This window comes from Globicephala melas, chromosome 12 (assembly GCF_963455315.2).
Source record: "Globicephala melas chromosome 12, mGloMel1.2, whole genome shotgun sequence".
Classification (NCBI taxonomy): Eukaryota; Metazoa; Chordata; class Mammalia; order Artiodactyla; family Delphinidae; genus Globicephala; species Globicephala melas.
Window position 1 is genome coordinate 69,906,388 of NC_083325.1, and position 21,207 is coordinate 69,927,594.

Sequence of the window (21,207 nt, forward strand, 5' to 3'; positions counted from 1 at the left end):
CCAGCTTCCAAAATGTTGTTGCTATTGAGTCCCCCTGTTTTGCTTGACCTTGTGGGTTTATATCGTTTTTACTTAATCCCTTTAAATCTCATTTTTGATAGAGATCCTAGGTAAATGCTTGTGTTCTATCTACCATCTTGACTCAGAAGTGACATCTCTCAGGAATTTGAAATGTCAACTGAAAAACTAGAGATTGAGAGTTTTGGGTGCTTTAGCCATTAATCTTATTCTTTATCTTCATATGACATTTAATTCTGTTAACAGCTTCCCCTCTAAAACTACAACTCAATGACCCACCGAGATCTAGGCAGTTAGGGCAGTGGGCACCATAGGAAATCAAGGAGCCCAAGGCTAATTTTAAAACAACACAACTGACTAAAGTCGGTCTGTTTTTTATTATCACCCTGTGCCAGCAACAGAACAATTCATAAAACACTTCTTTCTGAAAAATCTTTTGTTAATCTAAGTTCCAAAAAATTGCTGCAGTACTGTTGATTTTTAAATCTTTTTTTTTGTAATTTTTGTGGGTTTTTAAATTTTTTAAATTTATTTTTGGCTGCTTTGGGTCTTAGTGGCTGCACTTGGGCTTTCTCCAGTTGCGGCGAGCAGTGGCTTCTCTTGTTGCAGGACACAGGCTTTAGGAGTGCGGCCTTCAGTAGTTGTGGCATGTGGGCTCAGTAGTTGCAGCACGTGGGCTCTAGAGCACAGGCCCAGTAGTTGTGGCTTAGTTGCTCTGCCGCATGTGGGATCTTCCTGGACCAGGGATCGAACCTGTGTCCCCTGCATTGACAGGCGGATTCTTAACCACTGTGCCACCAGGGAAATCCCTACTATTGTTTTTTAATAATATATATGTAAGCGTCAATATAGCACCTTTCTATTTCTTATCCTTGAAGGAGGAAGTTAATTTGTAGAACTTGCAATTATACAGTTGGTCTCTGACACACAGACTCAGCTACGCATAGGACTTAAAAAATTGTGTTTTGAGAGCACATTTGAAATGGTTCAGAACTGTCCCAGCTCACTTCAGCGCAGGGCACGTCCACAACCCCTCAGGTACTATATAGCCCAGCAGATTAGGGATTTGACATAAACAACACTAGCCCAGTTATTAGAAACATGAAGAAACTGAACCTGAGTTACTTCTATTCTGTCATTCTATACACAACTCATTCTCTAAGTCTTGCGAATTCATTCCTTTGGGAACATTTCTTCATATGCTTTTTTCTTCCTTTTTTTCCCCAAAACACATGTAATTTTTCTTTTGGCCACGCTGTGGGATCTTAGTTCCCCAACCAGGGATCGAACCCAGGCCCTCGGCAGTGAAAGCGCAGAGTCCTAACCACTAGACCACCAGGGAATTCCCTACATGTAATTTAAAAGTATTCATTGGGACTTCCCTGGTGGCGCAGTGGTTAAGAATCCACCTGCCAATGCAGGGGACACGGGTTTGAGCCCTGGTCCAGGAAGATCTCACATGCCATGGAGCAACTAAGCCCATGCGCCACAACTACTGAGCCTGCACTCTAGAGCCCGTGAGCCACAACTACTGAAGGCCCCGCGCCTAGAGCCCGAGCTCTGCAGCAAGAGAAGTCACCATAATGAGAAGGCTGCGCGCAGCAACGAAGACCCAATGCAGCCAAAAATAATTTTTAAAAACGTATATAAAAGTATTCATCCATTACTTCTTTCTCATTTTGTATTGTAAATTTATTTTTATTTTTAAAAAATTACCGGCATGGTAATATAACAAAGTTCAATAAAAGAAAATGTTCATTGTCTGCTTTTCTTTTCAGGCTATTGTTATTATCTGTGTTTTAGAAATTACCTGCTCCAGGCGTCAAATTCATTAGGTACGCTACTACACCTCACTTAATTGTTTTTCTACCAGCCTCAACTGGCCATTCTATCTTATTCTCCTTGTCAGCGTTTCCTCTTCCATCAACTTCTAAATGCTGGGCTTTCTTAAGACTTAGCCATGAACACTTTTCTCATCCCTTTTTAATCCTCTTTCCCAGTGTAATTTAATTCATTCCTATGGTTTAAAATACAATCATAATGCTGCTGACTCTTTGCACTGGTCCCTCTAATCCAGATCTCTCCTGAGTTAAGACCCATACCCAACTGCCTAGTGGACATCTCAATTTTAATGTCTTACAAAATTTGACTTCCCTTAATATGGACAAAACCAAACCTTTGATTTTCAACTCCTGCCTTACTGCCCCCATCACTGTCTTTACCGTCTCAATAAAAGGTACTGCCATCTATCTACCCAGCTGTTCAAGCCATTCTAGCTTTTCCCCTGCGTTTCATCAGCATGTCCAATCAATCAGTAAATCCAGTCAATTTCAATTCCAAAATATGTCTGGAGTGTATCTGCTTTATCTCCAAACCACTGCCACTAACTAGTTCAGACCAACTGCATCTCTCACCTGGACAAATACAACTGCTTCCTAAGTGGACTCCTTACTTTCACTTCTGGCTCCTCCAAACCATTCCCCAAAGAGCAACCAGAGTGATCTTAACATACTTAGAAATTTGAGAAATTCTCACACTAGGTCCTTGGCCTGTGGGTAAGAGCTATCATCATGTGGAAGGTCAAATGGACACTCCGAAACTTCACCCGAGTGCATGAAAAAGCAGTATTGTCAACTGGGGGAGATGGTGGGGATTAGTGTCACCCTTAGGGATCTCAAGGATTTGGGAGTGGTGGTGCCTATCAAATCTCCATTTAATTCACTGGTCTGGTCCCTGCAAAAACTGGATGGATCCAAGATAATGTCAATTACTGCAAGCTCAACCAAGCAGCAGTCCTGATCGCAGCTGACATGCAGGTCGGGTGTCTTTGCTACAGCAGGTTACTGTGGCCTTAGGGACATGGAATGTAGCCACTGATTGGGCCAAATGCATTATTTTCTACCTCAATCAGGAAAAAGGATCAGGAAGTTCACATTTACGTGGAACAGATAATGTATACTCACATAGGCCTCTCACTCACAGAGCCATGTTAACTCTCCTGATCTGTCAAAATATAGTCTGAATAGATCAGGACCATCTGAATATCCCACAGAATATCACATTGATCTATACATCAGGGTTGGCAAACATTGGCCTATGGGTCAAATCTGACCCACCTGTTTTTGTATGGCCCACAAGTGAAGAATGATTTTTACATTTTCAAATTTTTTTTTTTTAAGATCAAGATGAATAGGCAGAGCGCAGAGGATTTTAGGGCACTGAAACTATTCTGTACAATACGGTAATGGTGGAAACATGTCATTATATATCTATCAAGATCCATCAGTTGTAGCAGATGTACCACTCTGGTGGGGAAGGTTGATAGTCGAGGAGGTTATACATGTGTAGGGCTAGGGGGTATATGGGAAATCTCTGTACTTTCCACTCAATTTTTCTGTGAACCTAAAACTTCTCTAAAGTATGAAATTTATTAATTTAGAAAAAAAGATCTAAATATGAGGGATATTTTGTGACACATGAACATTATATGAAATTCAGATTTCAGTGTTCTTTAGTAAAGTTTTATTGGAACCCAGCCACATCACTTTAGGGCCCTTGTGTCCAAAGGCCAGCAGACAAGAAGAGAAGCACCATCTTGGCAGGGCAGCTGACCGTGACCAGCAGGACAAGGTATAAGTGCTGTCACACTGAGAGGGTGTTCAGGAGGTCACGCAGGTTCACCTTTGTACCCCCTTAAGACAAGGCCACTCCGTCTGTGCATGGACAGGTGCGGCAACCCCGGCCTGAGAACGGTGTGGTTATCAGCCTCAGAGCCTGCAGGAAAAGGGTGTCACACACCCAGATAAGCCACTGAGACCAGAAGAAGTGATAGCCGAGGTCCACTCCATAACTACTTGTGGAAGGAAGGCAGGCTGGGAGGAAGGAGGAAAGAAAGACCTCGGTGGGCAGGTCATGGAGCCCGCCTCTTCAGGGTATGGCCCACAGTGCCTGGCGCAGCAGGCGCTCCATGAACATGCTGGAGGGATTATGATTTCCGTCTTTGACTTTACTAGTGTGTTCAATGTTTTAATATCCCATGCTTTGTTTGAACCTTCTGGTAGAAATGTTTTCTATCTTAACAAGAAACAAGGCCGGCTCACACGTAGGGCACGCCGCCCCCTCACCACAGGGGCTCCGGCCCGGAGAAGCCACCCCCTCATCCCCGCACCGCGTCACCGCACCCTGGGCGCTCCTTGGCGGGACCCGCCCAAACCCAGCTCACCGCCTCCGAGCTTCCAGGCGCGCCGCGATGCGGAGGCGCCGGGCCTGGATCCGCTCCTGAGGGTTATCAGAATGTATCGAGGGCCCGACAATCGGAGTGGCTAAATTCTCCTTCTCCTCCAGGACCCTCAGGGATCCCGGCGGATTCATGGCAGGTGCCTCCCGCCCCCAGGCAGCTAGCTCTGCCTGGACCACCGCCGGACTACCGCCTTGCTGCTAACAACAAGCCGTTGCTAACAACAAGTCGTTGCTAACAACAAGCCGTTGCCAGGGAAAAAGTCACCTAATCCGCAGCTGGCGTGGTTGCGCGCGCATCCCCTCAGGCTCTGCTCACTGGTGTTCCGAAAGCTATATCCCAGCTTGGGGCTTTATTCCTTTCTCCTGCAATTCGGGTAATCCCCACGAAGGCCCGGGGGTATTAACGGAGGCTGGAAGATTTAAGAGCTGCACCAAGTTGGGATTCGTCACTTACTGACCCTGATGATTGATTCTTCATTCATCAAATAAATATTCCTCAAAATCATATTCATCAAATATAATCGAGTGCCTACTCTATGCCAATCACTGTGCTAGCGCTGAGGATACAAGCGTTGTCCTTTCCTCATGGAGCGGGTAGAATAGTACGATCGCTCGGAAAGTTTGAACTAAAGTATACTGTATCCATCTACTCGTCGTCCATTCATTTTTGAGCTCCCATTGATACTTTGTGCATTCGGCCCCTATGTTCTCTAGAATATATCCATCAAGGAATTGTCTTCTGTAGCGGTTTTCAGTAGGGCTGAAACCTAGGACAATCCCACCATCACCACTCGCAATCATCACAAACTTAGGAAAAGGAGAGCAGAGGAAAATGGTACGGAAGGCAGGGGTTGGGGGGAGTGAAAGTTAAGTGCACAGAAGCACGATTAAACTTTTGAGGAGTCCCTTAAGAGGCACCATTTTGTGTGTGTGTGTCACATCGCCAACGAAAAATTCATAGTGCTCTTACTGAGAATTAACATCCTTTCGAAAACAAGCTGGATAACATTTGGCAGAATCTTATCCCACTGGCCTGAGGTTAACTCGGGAAAGGGCACTGGAGTAGTAAGAAAATGCAGGTCCTAATCCTAGACCGGCCCTGCAACCTTAGGTATGCCACAACTTCTTGACCGTTTTCTCAGCTGTACTGCCTGCCTACTCAAATCACAGGCAATTGTGAGGCCAAAGAAGATAATCGCGTGGTGAATAAGACCTACCCAGAGGCAAATGGAGTTTTCTTTTTTCTTTTTTGCTTTCTTCATGAGCCTTTACTGGGTGTTCTGGGGGCAAGGGAGAGGTCCAGCCGCATAGAAATGAGAGGGGGTGGGTCTCAGGATGAACTGCTGGACTCCGTGATGCTCTTGGAATAAGTCACATCTTTACGTAGCCGCTGGGGGGGGTCCTCTCTGGGTCTCTGGGGGTTGATTCCTCTCCCCACTTCAAGGGACCCTCTTGGCCTTGGCTGCCCAGAGGAGCCTGGTCCAGGAGGGTCTCCAACTGCAGAGATGGGGTGACTGGGCCTGGGGCTGGGGCAAGATTTGGGAGCCAGATGCCGCTTGCGGGTGGGGGGCCGGGGGAAAGAGATCGAATAGAAGCTTTGGCCCTTCTGATTCTTGCTGGGGATGTCCAGCACCTTCCCCTCCACAGGCCATGCCTCACTCTTCCTTGGGGGCCCTCCGGGGCTGGTATAGGGCATTGCTGTAGAGTGGATTCCCTGCGTCTCCGTTCCGGCAGCGGCGGCGGCCCCAGATCCGGGCGCCCAGAGCAAAAGCAGCCACGGCCACGGCCCCCGGTCACCAGCAGCGCGGAGAGTCCTGGGGGGCTGTGGTGGTTTGTGGGCGGTCTGACTGGGGGCGGGGCACGGTGGGAGGAGGGCGGGGCTGGAGGTGGGATCGGAGTTTTCTTTTTTAAATTAATTTTTCCAAGTGTACAAGTGGTAGGGAGATTTAGGAGTGCCAAAATCTTGGAGCAGTCAAGAGTCCAACACCTGCCTGGATCCTTGTCCCATATCTAGCTGGGGTGAGGAGTCTGGAGGGCGGGGGAGGGGAACGAGTTTTCTTCGGGCCTCAATCTCTCTCCTTTAGTTGTGACCTCCAGCTTTAACCTTCCCTAGGGGCTGAGGAATCAGAGGCAAGATATAGTTCTGACCCCTAACTCCTCTAGGTCCCGGTTCATGTCTCCACCACCTGTGAGAAGAGACACAAGCACAAGCGTGTGTGCCTGTCTACGGCTGGGAGTAGGATGCCACGAGAAAGTCAGTGGGAATCGGCGGTCACACGAGAGATGGGAGAGAGAGCAAAGGTACCATGAAGACTCATAGAGCGATCAATAAGCTGCTTGGCCTAAAGCCAGACATTTTTTGTGATAAGGAATCTGACTCCCTTTTTTGCTGTTTGAGCTTTTAAGCCTCATGCCTTTTCTCCCCTTTGCTCCACATCTGGGCAGCTGACTTAAAAAAAACAAGAACAAAAAACCCTGGGTGTTCTCTCCTTTGGTGGGAGGTTCTTACTGTGTGTGCTGGGTACCCTCATCCTGGCCCTACCTCCCAACCATAACAATACCCCAGGCCAGCCTCCTTTCCTGGCTCTCTCCAGACATTTCCCAGCCAGCTGGGAGGTCTTTGCTGCTGTCACAGACAGCCTCAATTATATAAATAACAAACCTTTTTCATAGGTGTGGAAAAAAAGACACTCTCATTCACTGCTGGAAAGACACCCTTTAGGAAGACAGTGTGCCAGTAGCAACAGTTTAAATAAGCATATGCACTGAGTAGGCAATCCCACTTAAAAGAATTATCCTTGAGAGATAACAGGTCTAGGCTATAGCCCCATGGGGCCAAAATTACATCAGTAATTTTTTAAAGTTTATCAGTAGCTAAACCCAAGCTGGTTGCCCCTGCTGAGTGTCAGGCCGGTGCTAGGTGTTTGAGGTTTGCATTTAGAAGGGAGGGGATAACTGCTACTGCGACCAAGAAGTTCGGAGAGCAGGGGATTAAGAGCACATTAAGCCAGGGAATTAGCCTGGGTTAAAATATGGGACATTTCCTCCCTCACCTTCTTTAAACCTGTTACAGAAGAAAATTTTAAATGCCCACTGCCAGAACTGGGAGATCAATTCTGATGTTAAAAAAATAGGAAATATTCTCCTCAGAAGCCATGTTAGAAAATGAGTTTTTATAAGAGCTTATGGTTTGTTCACATACTGAAGTTTAGGTGTGTTAAGTGTGGGTTATTAAGTTCTTGTGGAATTAGCCTGGGAAATTAACAGCATACATTAACAATCTTTCTGTGGGAAGATGTTTTTGAGTATGAAACCACCACCTTACAAGCTAATATAAGTGTGATCCAGTTATTGTGAGAACAATAAATATTGCACAGTACCCAGTTCGGGGAGAGTCAAGAGCAGTATATTATGAAAAGCTGTTACTGCCACGTTCCTAGTACTCTGCTCTCTGAAACAAGTCACAGGACTACAGAACACCCGGGAGCTGATCAAACAAAACAAAACCTTTTAATGTTTTGCTCTACATTAACCAATGATTCTCTGAGACAAGGGACTGGACATTATTTTTCTCCCCATAGCTCCCCTCCCCTTTTGCACCTGCCAAGGAAAAGCAAAGAAGACAATCTGAAAACAATTAAAAGGATTTAAAAATCATTTTCTCTTTACTTTTATTACAATAAATATCAGTAACAGAATTAAACAATTTTAAGTTAAAACCTACTGCATTACTTTTGTGTTTCACAGCAGCAGAAATAAAACACAAATCCAGTTGAAAGGGCAAGGCTTCCAGAATCCAGTGGCAAGAAACAGTCAAGGTCTTGATTATCTGGGCTAGCAACAGGATCACCGATGACAATACTAATGGTGAAACGCACCGTTGTGCTCTATTTGCACATCGAATTCTCTAAGACTTCACAACATTCCAGCTAAGGAATTTAAGCAAACTGTGAAGCCCCATTTCCCATAAGAGCTAGATTTCCCCCCCCATCAAGCCCATCAAGCCCAAGAGCACAACTGCTCCAGGGGCTGCCCTCTGGCCAGGAATGGGCCCATCATCATTCAGACCCAGAAGCCTCAACTCTGGTGGAAGCAACCATCTTTCTCAAAAGCTTTCTGGCTCACACAGTCCCTGGTGAAAGGGAAGGGGAAAGTGACGTATGTCAAGGGCCTTTCTTGGGGACTTAGATGAATGGAAAGTAGGAAAGACTATGGCTCCAGATAAGGAAGAGGCTTCACAGAGTTATGGGCTACATGCAGGTTTAGTCAACATGAAGAAACAGTCTAGTGAAGGCTTACCATCTTGCTGATAATCAAGAGTAGACTGCATGTATATACGAATATATCATACATATATGTGCACAGAGAATATGTGTACATATTAAATATGCATATATACACACACCACACATAACCAGATAAAATAAATGCTACATTATTTGCTATGAACACAGCAAGTGCTAGACAGACCAGTTACTAACATGTTCAATTAAACTACCTGAAAGGGAAAATAAGACTTTGCGCTCCTTTCATCTTCTCTAATATATTCCACTTGTAGCAAACACATTCCAGTTACTTAAGTGGTATTGTTTCTAGGTACCTGAGAAGGGATGGAATCAGAATACTACAGAAAGCAACCTGCAACAGGACCAAGCTAAACAAATCAATAATTGATTCTGCCAGGATTCCTGCAGCCTATTCTTAGTCACAGGGCATGAAACCTTACTCAGAAAAGTATCGATTTCATTTCCTACAACTGGCTACAAACTTAATCTATTCTGTTAGATGGGAAGGGAAAGGGAGAAGGCAGGCAGCAGGGAGTTTACACCTCAGCAGTTGCCCGCTGCCTTCCCCTTTGCCCACAGGAAATGGGTACTTTAAAAAACAAAACTGAAATTTGGAGTTTAATACTGAATTCTGCTTTCTTGGCACATTCCAGAAAGAGGAAATGATTACACGTAGCTGGGTCTTTGTCTCCTGAATGGCAGCTCTAATGGGATAAGTTATATAAACAAAATAACCTACAAAAAATATTCATATTGTGGGCAGTCTTAATTAGTACTTATTAAACTAAGTCTGATCCTGAATGATACCAGTAATTCAAACAGATTCATAATGCAGCATTCACAGATCTCGTAAAATAAAACAGGATCCTCCTATAACCTGATTAGTAACATCAAGTACTAAACTCAACATGCTTCTGGCCAAGAACTTACTCTTCAGAGATTAAAAAGTGCTTCTCAAGAATATCAGAATCTAGAATTCATGGTAAATTGTCTGTTTCAATAAAAAGTCAGAATCAATTCCTATTCTAATTGTTACCCATAGAAACTTCTCAAGAGAAGCCCTTAGCCTAAGAGCCATAAGGCATCCACAGCATTTAGCCACTCCTTGCATCTTCACTACTGTCTCTAATTACAATGTAGCATTAGGTACACCATGGCCATGATCCAATTCACATGCTTTCAAAATAACACTCCTCTGATTGAACCTAGCTTTCTAAGAATGATTCTATGGAGAAAACAATGTTAATGGCCTGTGGGAGACAATACTTCTGTTGTGTCCAAATGGACTCTCCTCAAGACAAGGCTTTGTTAAATTATTCTAGAATCACTCCATGTGCCATTTGCCAATTCTGGGGACCGGGCCTTTCTGACCAAATGCAACACAACCCCCTCACTCAGGCCACCTGTGAAAAAGGCTACAAACGGCAAAACTTCTTTTGCTACCCAAAATATTAGCTCATTTAAGATCTGTCTGTAAGAAGAGCAGGTCTCTGCTTAAAAACAATCAATCAGCTAGATTACTATCTCTTGCATTTTTATTAAAAAGGAAAGCATTACTAGCATGTTTAAAAGGTTACGTTTATTTTGCACTGTAGAAACCCTGGAAATAAATTAGCCAGTAAATCCAATTCCCATGGCTTCACACAAAGGAAGAAGTAAACACATTGCCACTTTCTCTGGAAAAGTTAGACAACCACGATTTACCATATACCCTAAAGTAACTGCCTGCCAATAAGTCAGTCATTTGCACCACTGTCAACGATGAAAAGTAAAATATACAAATCACATGGGTTACATAATTAATAAAGGAAAATCAGAAATTTACTTAAGCTTCCTAAAATGTACAGGGCGTCTCGCTTTCAAGTTTCACAGTGATTAATTTAACACCATTTTACTGTTAAAACTGTCACTTAAAATGTACATGTCAAAGTGCTTCAAATGCAGCATACTAGTTAAAATTCTTCCTGGAAGGTTCAACTACTGGCAGCTCACTTAAGGTTATTCACCCACAGGGTGTTCAAGAATGGGCATGCTGCCTTACAAGGACACCTCATAGGACAAAGAAAATTCTAGTCTGACTTCACAAATTTCCTATAGAGTGCTCAGACAAGTCCAGAACGGAGGTCATGATAAAGGCCACTCTGAACGTAAGAATCAACACAATCAAAGATTTCTGTATCTGTTTTTGGCTTATTTGGGGACCCGACATCAAATGTTCTAGTCCATCAGGTTTACTTTGTTCCCTCTGGCATGTTCCCAGTCCTTGACTAGTCAAGAGAGATAAGGCAATCGAGGAGATGTGAATGTGGCGAGATCTAGGGGCGACAGAGCAAGTGGGCGTCTCTGTCCTAGACAGTGGCTAGTTAAAAACCCAGGTGAAGAATGAGCAGGACGAGTTACAAATAGGCTTCTTGTTAAAATATAAAGGGGGAAAGTAGCCTTTGATTCAAACACCTTCAGATTATCTTCTTATCCTCCATAACTTAGAGAATCAAAGTCTGCTTTGGAAAGCAAGGTACATTCCAAATGTTTTTAGACTGACTACAAAATAAAATAATTCTTTGAAAACTGAACACTTAGGAGTCTTTCAAATTCACATTTGAACTTGTAGTTAGGAGAAGAATGACTAAGTTGTGACACTTTTAAACTGTGCACTGCAGTAGGATCATTGGGCACTAAAGTGATCTCTTCTTCCCCTTAAAGTGGATACTATGCCTGCTTTCTCCTTTGCATGTTCCCCCAATGCCCAGGCTCTAGGTCATGACCAATATTCTTTTGGTAACTATTTAGAATTTGGGCAACCCTAGACATACACTCCTCTTCCCAACAGCTCTATATTTAAAAAAATGAAATGCTGGTAATAGTACTATAACATTCTAGGCCATAATCAGCATTGAACCTTCTTTTAAAAATTACAATTAAAAGTAATTTAACCATGATATTATTAAAATGCCAGGGGAGACTATTTAGTTCTTTATGTGGAAGTTATTCACTCTATTACCCTTAAGACTAGAACCCATAAACTATGTCTATTACACATTAAGGGAGGAATGTTGGTTAAATTGTGGCAATTTTAAACTGTACGTTACACTAGGATCATGAATGCTATTGAAGGATCATAAAAGGCAGCATTAACATACTCAGGTATTTTTTAAGATTTTTCTAATCCATGCCCCCCTCAAATATAGGGGAATTACTTTCTGACAAGCATAAAGGACATTTTTCATACCATAACCTGAAAAGAAACTTCTTACAGGTCTAGGTAATTTTGGTCAGAAGAAACACAAAGCAAACCTCTGGCCTGGCTAAGGCACTCTATTCTGAAATGTACAGAAAACATGCATGTATGACCAATCATGCCACTGCTCCCCAAAAGGCAGCTCAGCGTATGCTGGGAGAAAGGCTGGGGTGTGAACGCACTCCAAAATATCATGCATAAGCCTAAAAGATATTTTGTACTTCGGAAATGTTATGATAATTGGCAATGATGTAAATTCACAAGAGCTCTTTGTAATGAAGTCCTGCTTCGGCTGCTGTATCACTACATAACAAATGGGGACTTTCACGACGCACTTCAAGACAGCAGACTAACAAGAAAAAGGGTCAACAGTACACTGAAGATTCACAAGTCCACAGTATTCTGTAACAGTTAATTACTCACTTTTCATCTTTTATCTTCTTGACAGCCATCTTTCATCAAACGATGCCAATAAAACTGACTATAGCATAATTCTTAACCACCATTGGGAAATATGTTATAACGTATAGGCACAAAACAATTTTCAAATAAACCTGATGCAACAGAAAAAGAGCAGAAACACACTTTGAGGTAAAACAGCCCCAAAATTACAGGACATGACCCTATGCCAGAAGTAAAGGGTTTCTGGTGTTGTTGTTGTTTTTACTATACTGTACATGGTAAAGAAAGCCTGTGGTCCACATCTGTCATTTTATAAATATTTATCAGTTCTTTTATAATACAGATTAACCTCATTTTTGTATACAAGGTCAACAAAACAATAAAATGATTAGCTCAGAACCTTAAAACAAAGCTTTGTTCCAGGCCCAAATTAACACTTTATCCAGTTCAATTTTACAGATGACACAGAACAAGGTGTACAAAAAATAGTTACTTTTACTTAATTAGTTCATTCTCTGACCTCCATGACGGCAATTTATTAGCAAACATGAAATCACTACCCATATTTCCCTTCATCAATTTCTCACCTATTTTCAGTGTTCATTTTTGTCTCAGAGAAAGTCACCAACTATACCTCAACCTTTACAATTTTTTAAAATGAGTAAAGAACCATGTGTTAGCTCCTTGATGCCTCATTTCTAATGACCTGAATGACAATGATTAGACTTTACACATTTAAAAACTGAAATATCAATTAGAGTTATTTTTACAAAGCAGACTAAAATCCAACAGAGGAATACACTATAATTAAATTTGACGATGGTCACATTCACAGATAAATAACGATTATGGATTTAATTACATATCAACACAGTGGTGCCTATTTTATCCAAGTGCAATCCATCCAAAAAAAAGGGTTTAAGATACACTCTTCATTCAAGCACAAACTCCATTCAGTGGAAAATAAAAGAAAATCAGCCAGTAAACTTCATCACCACCAAATTAAATGGAGACAAAATAAAAAGAGAAATAGAATATCCACATTCATGGAAAGGTGTGATCATAAAACAACCATATTAAAGTCAAAGAGATTTTTATGTTTGTCAGTAAACCTAAAAAATTACTCCAAGTCACATAAAGGGAACACATACTCAGTAAGGCATATATATCAAAAATTTTCTTCAAGTGGGGAAGTGAGCAAGTTGGGGAAGAGAGAATTTCTATTTCCTTATCCTGTATGAAATAAAAAACACAGCACTCTCTTCCACAGAAAAAGACAGAGGGAGAGAGGAAGGACAAATTAAATCAGAAAACTAATTTCATAGTGAGGTTCACAGTCGTAATTTCGTAGTGAGGTTCATGAGATTCCTAACTCCTAAGAAAATTTTTCTTATAAGGAAGTATATCTGTGTTCTTCACAAGTAATTACTGTAAGACTGGGACTGTCACATGCATTCATATGATCATAGTTCATAGGCACCAAATCTCAGCAACTTGCAGCTGAGGGGGAAAAATGCCACATTTAAACAATGAGCCATGCCAATGAGTGAGCTGTAATTACAATCCATTCTCTACTAAGTCCCAAGAGAATATTTTTCTTTAAAAGAAAATTAAACCATTTATCAAGATCCGTTCCATAACAAAGAGAATCAGAATACTAGCGAATCTAAATATATATATACACACACATATATATATATATTTTTCTTTTTTAGCTCTCTCAGCACATGAGGACAAAAGGCATTTCCATGGGAAAGAGAAACCAGTATTTGGCAACTGTATATTGTTTTGTATCATTTGGCATGTCTTGCTGAAGGTGACTTGCTCTTATCTTTTCCCTATGTTGGATTTGGGCTACTGATAGCTTCCATAGCTAAAGATCTACTACTAGGTACCAAATATGAAAACATATTGGGTCTTCTGAATGTCATCAGTGTTCCTAAATAAATTTGGGGGTTTTAAAAATAAAAACCAAGGCATCTTTAACTCTGTATAAACCAAAACATTACGGACTCCTGAAGCTAAAATTACTAGGAACATTTTGCTGGTCTAATGTATATTATGTTTAACCAAAACATCACATGGCTTTATAAAAAACAAAATAAAAGCAGCTGGGAGTTAGTAGGTCCAAAATTCCACAAGTTCAGATCATACGTATCACTCCTGCTGTCCAAGTACCACACACACTGAGTTCCCATGTCTGGTAAGCAGATCAATTTAGTTCAATGGTGATGGATGAAATATTTACAAGCATCTTATTTACAGTACTTCTTTCTGTAGATTACAGGCCAATATTCTTTTCTTCCATTCCTAGTCAATCCGAGTTTGGTTTCCTCAATGAGAAGGGGTAAATCTGAAAATGGTTGCTCAGCTGCTTTACCTACAGAAAACCAGAACATGAGGCAATGACAAATACATACGTAATTTTTTTTAAAAAGCATATAGAATTCACCCTCTGGAGACAACAATTTACTGGCATGGCAAAAACCATCAGAAATGAAGAGGTGTTTCTGGACTAGGATAGCTGCAGAGCTAGCTGGCTGAATGAGTACCAGAACTACCCTGGGAGAGTTAGGACTTAAACTTGGGTCTGCGCAACTCCAAAATCTAGTCTTTCCAGAACCCTCCAGACCACACAGCCTTACATTCAAATCTACTGAAAAATTATAGGGTTAGTTGACTTATAGCACCTATCAGATCAAATATTTACATATATGGTTAGAGTCAATGTTCACCTTCTTGTAACACTTGTAGGTAACCATTCCTAATCTGATGAAACAGTATAAAACTAGATCTGCAAATTTTTGACAGTTTAAGCCATATTAGTTAGGGTATCCCTAGTGGGTAGGCAAAAGCAAGGTAATGTGCCAGTTAGCAAATATGGTTTATTTAATCCTTCTTATTTCCATTTTTCTTCTTAATATTTACATTTCAATAGTTCAAGTGAATGTTTTTGTGTGGTCTAACAAGTTTTATCTTCTGGTCAGAAGTTGTAGAAGTGTTAAGAGAGCAGAAAGACAGACCAAAAAAAGACGCTCCTGGAATTTTTTTCAGTTAGCTTGAGCTTATATTTATTTTCCAGATTTTTAACAATGAAAATGTACTGCTTTTGTAATTTAAATGTGTTTTGGTTTGGTTGGGAGTGTGTATATGGTTTTCTAAAGATATGCTTCTGAGGGTTATAAAAAGTTAAAACAATTATGAAAGACACTGGTTGCTGTGCTCTACTTCATGCATATGACTGATGAAATATCAGAATAAAGGCCTCAGAGCGTTGATATAAAGCATATAACGTTAAATTTGCACAAACAAAAACATAAATGATTATGTCTTCATGTCACAATTCATAGACTTATCATGGTTTCTTTCACCTATTTTGTTCCAACAAATGTGGGCTACTTTGGGGAGAAACACTAAGGGAAGAAACATATGCAAGGTATAAGAAGTTGTTATCAAGCATGACAGGTGCCCCCGTTTTAAAAATATGTCTGACAATACAGAAGTAAAGACATTTTGTTTCTCAAACTGATTCACAGCAGGGTTCCTTTCAAAACAAACATACCAAATAGAAGTATTTTTAAAGCCACAGAAATATGAATATCCTATCACATGACCCGATTGCTATGAAATTATCCTCAGGAAAAAAGCAAATGAAGGAAAAAAATATTATTCCAGATAGTTCACTTCAACTTTGTTTATAATAGTGAAAATCTGGAAACAACCTAAATGATTAAAATAACTGAGTCATGGTTAAGTAAACTGATAATTATTAAGTAATCTCCTCAATGGAATATTGTATAGCAATTGAAAAATCATAGTTATGAGGCCATGCTAAGATATGTAAAATAATTAGAAAAGAATATCACAGTGTGAGGAAAAGGAAACTAAACTGCATGGTTCTGATTTTCATTTTATTATACCTATCTTAGTCCATTTGTCCTGAAACCCGTTTCTTATTTTAGAAGAGAATATTAAGGTTTGCAGAATACTTCTTAAATCTACTCTCTTCTATATTTCCCCTTATAAAAATGCCCCTGAAGCTAGAGAAGCAAGCATAGAAATAGATAAACAACAAATAAGATGATTTTGTCCTGTATATAATTAAAAGCACAAAGGAGTTTATAATTCTTTACCAAGAAAATGGTTTACAATTCTTCTCACTTATAAACAAGAACTAATTCCTCACAATAATTATCTAGCTTTGAAATTATTTGTAGTTACTACGACATATTAATTACAGAAATGATATATGGCATCACGCACCTGGATATTATCCAAAATTTAGAGAATATCCCAAAATTCTTCCAGCTACTATATTAAGCAAGTTTCTTCTGAAATTCTCTCTCACCTCACTATTTAAGAATCAAATGGAACCAATTTTGCTCTAGATTACTCACCACTCGTACTCCATAATGGATGTGGGCCAGAGTGAAAGCAGTTGTTAATGTAAACAGGAGAATGCTCTCAATGTAAGAGGCCACTCCTACATTTACCACTATGACAACCAAGAAGAGAGGAACCAGAAACCAATTCAAAGTTGGGCACCGGGTACTGCTCATTTGACAAACAATCAGCTGACACTTGAAGGTATTAAAAAAAAAAAAAGAGAATGAAAATTTAATTAGCAAAGCACGAGTCACTCCAACATTTAAAAAGCATTCAAGTACCTGTACATTACATTATTATCAAGTTCAGTAATTCTCAACTGCTCAGGAGCCCAACTGGACCTCTACCCCAACCTCCAAACCCGTGGACCCTCAGACTGTGTGTCAGAAGAGACTGGAAGATAATTTAGTAAGGATGCTACAGAAGGCATTCTTCTACCGGGTAACAGTTTGGATAAAAGAAATTTCTCCCAATTTTAAGATTCTATGATATACGACAACAATTTTCTCAGAACACCCTCCCACAGCACCACACAACTAAATTTCTTCATGGTGATGAGGAGATGCTACCTCCAATCCAGACATGTTATCATACAACACCTCAAAACCTCTTTGGCTCTCTTTACTTTCAACACCTTACTCAAATATAGTTTTATTCCTTCAGAGATACATTTTATATAATGCATTAATGTTTTTAGATCTTTAAACCCTATGAAATCAGTATGACTTGGGACAGTAAACACAAGTTACACACATGGAAACATAAACTCAGTGGCTAAGTTAAAAAATAAAAACTTATTAAGGACCTGGCCTGAGCTAGAGTACAGGCTTCCTGGCTGTCAGGACTATCTTTAAACCCTATGAAATCAGTATGACTTGGGACAGTAAACACAAGTTACACACATGGAAACATAAACTCAGTGGCTAAGTTAAAAAATAAAAACTTATTAAGGACCTGGCCTGAGCTAGAGTACAGGCTTCCTGGCTGTCAGGACTAACAGGGTCTTTTCTCAAGTCCTCCTGATTTTTCCTCCCTGTCTGCCCTCTTGCTGGGCCAGAGCAGAGAAAGGGATTTTTTAACGTATGTAGTATTTATTACAAAGTTTTTTATTCTATGTTATTAATTTAAAAATCAGTTGATTAAAAAACATGTGTGTGTGTGTGTGTTTCCTCCCTCAAAAACCCCTTCCAAGCTCCCTAAATTAAGCGTTAGATCTGCTGCCATTTCAACCACACTATAAATACTATTTAGAGTCTGAAGGGAATTATTCCATGAATTCTTCAGCAGGCAACCAAAACAAAAAATTTAAATTATGTCATCGTTCCAAAATCCTACAGCAGTCCCCAAATCCTACTGGTTTCAAACAAAAAAATAAAATAACTTTCAGCATGTTCTGTCTTTGAGGTTATTAATTATTCTTTCAAATTTCTGATATAAGATCTTTAAATTAAAATCTGCTTATTCTAATACTATATAAGGTTTCTCAAACTATTGAATTCTGTCAAATATTTCTTATATGTATTACGATTTTTAAAAGAAAAAAATCTTACTGTGATATTGGCAAAGGCTGTTCCAACCATTAAGTAGAATACTCTAGGATGTAACTCTAAAATATCTGAAGGTGACCGGAGGATCCATGCTGTAGACAAAATGAATAGCAAACATGGAGAAAAGAAGGGAACCATAGCTTCATAGACTGAATTGTGTTTCAAGGTGTTATTTTTATAGCTTCTGAAAAAAAAATCAAGTAATACAAAGAACATTATTACATATAAAAACACTGTACTTGTATTTCATAGTTTTCAAAGTACTTTCACACTTATTCTCTTATTTTTATTCACAATAACCCCATGGCATAGGTAGAACCAACATTATTAATCCCATTTTAGAGACAGGTTAAGTGAGGATGTGAGAATTTAAATTTACATAACTTGCTACCAAGTGGCAGGGCCAGGACTAGAATGGAAGTCTTCTGACCCTTAGTCTCACTTTTCCCTCTGGAATGTAAAGATGAATAAAACTTGGACTGTGTCCTATGAGATTATATTTTAATAGGAAAAATAAAATGAACACAAAACAATACTAGAAGAGTACCTCATGGTGCTACTATGATACACAACTTAAGAGTGAAAGACTCTGAAATGAGACGGTCCACAGCATATCTTACTGGCTCTGGGCACACAGGTGGTACTCTCATACATGTTTGCTCATCTGAACTGAACCCTCAATCCTCATCCCGGTTCTGCCACTAATTACATAACCTTAGGCAAAATACTGCCCAATCAGGACAGGACCTCAACTTTAGAAAAAGAGGAAGACATGACTCAAATCATCTCTAAGGCCTTCAGAGCTTTAAATTTTATGGCTTCTATGAATGACTGCCAGTGGCTGTAAAGAGGGAAGATACATAGAGCTTGGCTTGACATGGATAGGACTGTGCAAGACAGATTTGAGCACTGAAGGATGAAGTGGCAAGTACAAGAAAGTGTTCCAAGTAGAGGAAACAGGAGTAGAGGAAAGAGTGGGAGCAAAAGTACTGAGGAATGAAAGAACAAAATACATTCAGGTCACATAAATGGACTCAGTGTGGCTGAGCCAAAGTGGAGAAGTGCATACATAGATCAGAGAGATGCAACTCCACCAGGGCAACTCCCCTCCCAACCCCTACACACTCCTCAGGCCGGAATTTCCATACGGCGCTCTTTGAGAAGAGACAGCATAGGTCCAGGATTTGGTCCTCAACTACACAAGTTGAGAAGTTTTATTGTATGATCATGCTAACTAAACTTACACATAATCAATTTATAAAAACTTATAATCAATTTATAAAAAGAACGTAAACCTATCAATATTTGACAGGAACATACTCCCTCCTGATTCACTCACAAAAAAATGACAAATTAGAAGACTGTTTGGTGAGCCCAAAACTTTTACAAAAAAACTAGTAGTTCTGGGCTATGGTTGAATTGACTACGCAAGCCACCACAGACAAATTATCCTAACCTCATTCTAGATTCAAAATACAGGTTTCATGACCTTTTCAAAATGCCCAGATTCCAAAAGAAAGAAATCCTAAAATTCACCTAAATAACAATTTCTAAAGATTTTCATATTTCTTGCCCAATTAAAAAATTAAATACTTACCTGAAAAAGTTTAATAAACTCATTGGAAGAGTCACGCATAATGCACAACCTAAAAGGAAGAATATTTAAATTATCATGAATTATTATTCAAGAGTCATTTTTATAATAATCAAATACATACAAACTATGTAATATTTTTAGACCCAATAATTTTCAGGTTCAGGTTTACTTCTGTAATGAAATTAAACAGCATTTACAACTGGAAAAGTGGCAGTACGGTTTGGTGATTCAGAGCAGAGACTCAAGGAGCCAGAGTGGGTTGAATCTCAGTTGTGCTACCAACTGGTCATGTGACTTCAGGCAACTTTTCAGTGCCTCAGTTTCCTCTTTTATAAAATAGAGATAATAGTAGTATCAACCCCATAGGGTTTCGAGAATTAAATGAGTTATTACATGCAAAGACACCTGGAACAGTACCTGGTATATAGTAAATTGCACAGCCAGTATAAGTTATTTATCGGAAGAGGGGACAATTAATAAATCCTGCTGCTTCCTTTACACTTATCTTTACCTCCCTAGCATTCTTAATTTCTCCCCCTACCCTATACACTAATTCTTTTCCCTGAAACCTTAAAAGGACAGCCTTCCCAAGAAGCCTTACCATTGCTTCTGCTGCTCTCACTACCTACTTATCTTACTCTGCTATTTCCTATCACTCACCAGACTTTCCTGGTGTCTTCATTTCCTCAGCACTCATTCATTCTGCTTCCCCTCTGCAGAAACTGTACTCTTGAAATTTATCAAGCTCTCCTAACAGTCAAATTCAGTATCCTTTCTTCATTCCTGACTTCTAAGGAAGATGACTCCGCTGACTATCCACTAACTGAAATTCTTTCCTCCCTTGGCCTTTGTGATTCCATTCACCCAATGTTCCTGTCAGCCATCCAACCGTTACATTTGGTGTCCTTTTTTGGTCATCTACCTCCTGCGTATTCCTAACTGGATGTGTGACTGTGCATCTACACTCCCTCAGAGAATCTTCTCTCAGCTTTAACCATAAGCTACCTGCAGATGACTCCAAAATCTAATTATGTACTCTTGGGCAAATCAGACAATCTCTCTGATCTTCAGATTCCACAGGTGTACCATGAGGATGGTTTAAATGATTTTCTAGTGACCGCTGAATCTGATTCTGTGATCTATAGAGATGTAAAGTTCTAATCTTTCTCTGTTTCAAACTCCAAATCAATATATGTGGCAACTTTCTGGACACTTCATTTGGATATTTCCTTGTCACTCAACATATTAGTCCATTCTGGACTCCTGGTGACTAAACTTGGCTTGGGGGGGCAGGGGCAGTGGTCAATGCAGCTGTGACCTTAAGGATCAAAGACAGAAGAACATTCCTTCAAAACAATTCCTAAGGCATCTTGCTAAAAACAGATGAAAAGGGGCTTCCCTGCTGGCATAGTCATTAAGAATCTGCCTGGCAACGCAGGGGACATGGGTTCCATCCCTGCTCCGGGAAGGTCCCACATGCCACAGAGCAACTAA

General features: G+C 40.2%; 2 protein-coding genes across 5 annotated transcripts in view; both read right to left on the minus strand.

The window, feature by feature from the left end:
- DRC1 (dynein regulatory complex subunit 1) overlaps window positions 1-4,389 on the minus strand; it is a 45,339-nt gene extending 40,950 nt beyond the window's left edge. Inside the window, exon 1 of the mRNA XM_030858192.2 lies at window positions 4,241-4,389. Coding sequence (XP_030714052.2) covers window positions 4,241-4,389 — 149 coding nt within the window. The remainder of the gene's footprint in view (window positions 1-4,240) is intronic.
- Window positions 4,390-7,898: 3,509 nt separating this feature from the next.
- SELENOI (selenoprotein I) overlaps window positions 7,899-21,207 on the minus strand; it is a 44,309-nt gene continuing 31,000 nt past the window's right edge. For 2 of the 4 annotated variants that reach the window (XR_004039930.2, XM_030858194.2), the window contains exons 7-9: window positions 19,714-19,762; window positions 18,120-18,208; window positions 16,626-16,763 (exon numbers count right to left, since the gene is read on the minus strand). Coding sequence is in view for 3 of the 4 variants with exons in the window: in XM_030858194.2 (XP_030714054.1) it covers window positions 18,163-18,208; window positions 19,714-19,762 (95 nt within the window). In the remaining variant the exon portion in view is untranslated. Of the gene's footprint in view, window positions 14,564-16,580; window positions 16,764-18,119; window positions 18,301-19,713; window positions 19,763-21,207 lie in introns of those variants that run through there. The other 2 variants (XM_030858193.2, XM_030858195.2) reach the window with 2 other exon arrangements.